General features: G+C 49.1%; 1 protein-coding gene across 4 annotated transcripts in view; it reads right to left on the minus strand.

Annotated features, from left to right (window-relative positions):
• Positions 1-176: 176 nt before the first annotated feature.
• LOC106535507 (GRAM domain-containing protein 1A) overlaps positions 177-841 on the minus strand; it is a gene marked incomplete at its 3' end in the record, with an annotated part of 30228 nt that continues 29563 nt past the window's right edge. For all 4 annotated transcript variants that reach the window (XM_014032523.1, XM_014032525.1, XM_014032526.1 and 1 more), the window contains 2 exon segments: positions 177-398; positions 502-605. In XM_014032523.1, coding sequence (XP_013887977.1) covers positions 177-398; positions 502-605 — 326 coding nt within the window.

Below are 841 nucleotides of genomic sequence, written 5' to 3' on the forward strand. Positions count from 1 at the left end.
CACTGAGAGGAAACAAAAAGAATAAATAAAGTTATTTGTTAATAAAACTCTTTTCTTCCTGTAAAAGTCTGAAGAACTGCAGATGTGTGCTTTGGACCTGTAACGGTCTGCGGTGTGGGTTAGCTCCGCCCACCAGGGGGCAGTGCTGCACAGATGAAGGTCTCAGCTGGACTCACTGGTGTCCCTGCGGTCCCTCTCCTCCCCGACTCCTCGGTCTCCTCGGCTCCCGGGGTCGGCTCCGCCCCCCTCCCTCTCCTTCTCGCTCTGCCTCCGGGAGCAGTGGCGTTTCCTGCGCCGCAGAGAGGGCGGAGTCTTGGCCGAGGCGCCCATGGCTTCGCCCGCAGTCACCACGGTGACGTCGGACTGCAGCAGCGTCTCCAGCTTACACACCTCGTTCTCTGCGGGGACAGGAGGAAACTCAATTTAACAAGATCAAACTGACGGATGGTCCTGGTCCTGGTCCTGGTTCTGGTCCTGGTCCTGGTCCAGCAGCACACTCACCCATGTGTCTGTAATATTCTTCGATGCCGCTCCAGGTGTTCTTCTCAATCAGAGCTTTGACTAAACTCCATGGCTGCTTCCTGTAGCAGATCTCTGAGGACACCCTGCAGACAGACCAGAACCAAACCATTTAAACCAGAACCAGAACCAGAACAGAACCTCTAACAGGTAAATAAGCAGAGCTGTAATGTAACTAACTACAAATACTTTATTGTACTTAAGTAGAATTCTTGTGTATCTGTACTTTACTTGGGTAATTATTTTTCAGTCTACTTTTTACTTCTTACATTTTATAAAAAGTCAAGAAGTAGAAATTCGTTACTTTTATTTCATTTTTACT

This window comes from Austrofundulus limnaeus, unplaced genomic scaffold (genome assembly GCF_001266775.1).
Source record: "Austrofundulus limnaeus strain Quisiro unplaced genomic scaffold, Austrofundulus_limnaeus-1.0 Scaffold1475, whole genome shotgun sequence".
NCBI classification, from domain to species: domain Eukaryota; kingdom Metazoa; phylum Chordata; class Actinopteri; order Cyprinodontiformes; family Rivulidae; genus Austrofundulus; species Austrofundulus limnaeus.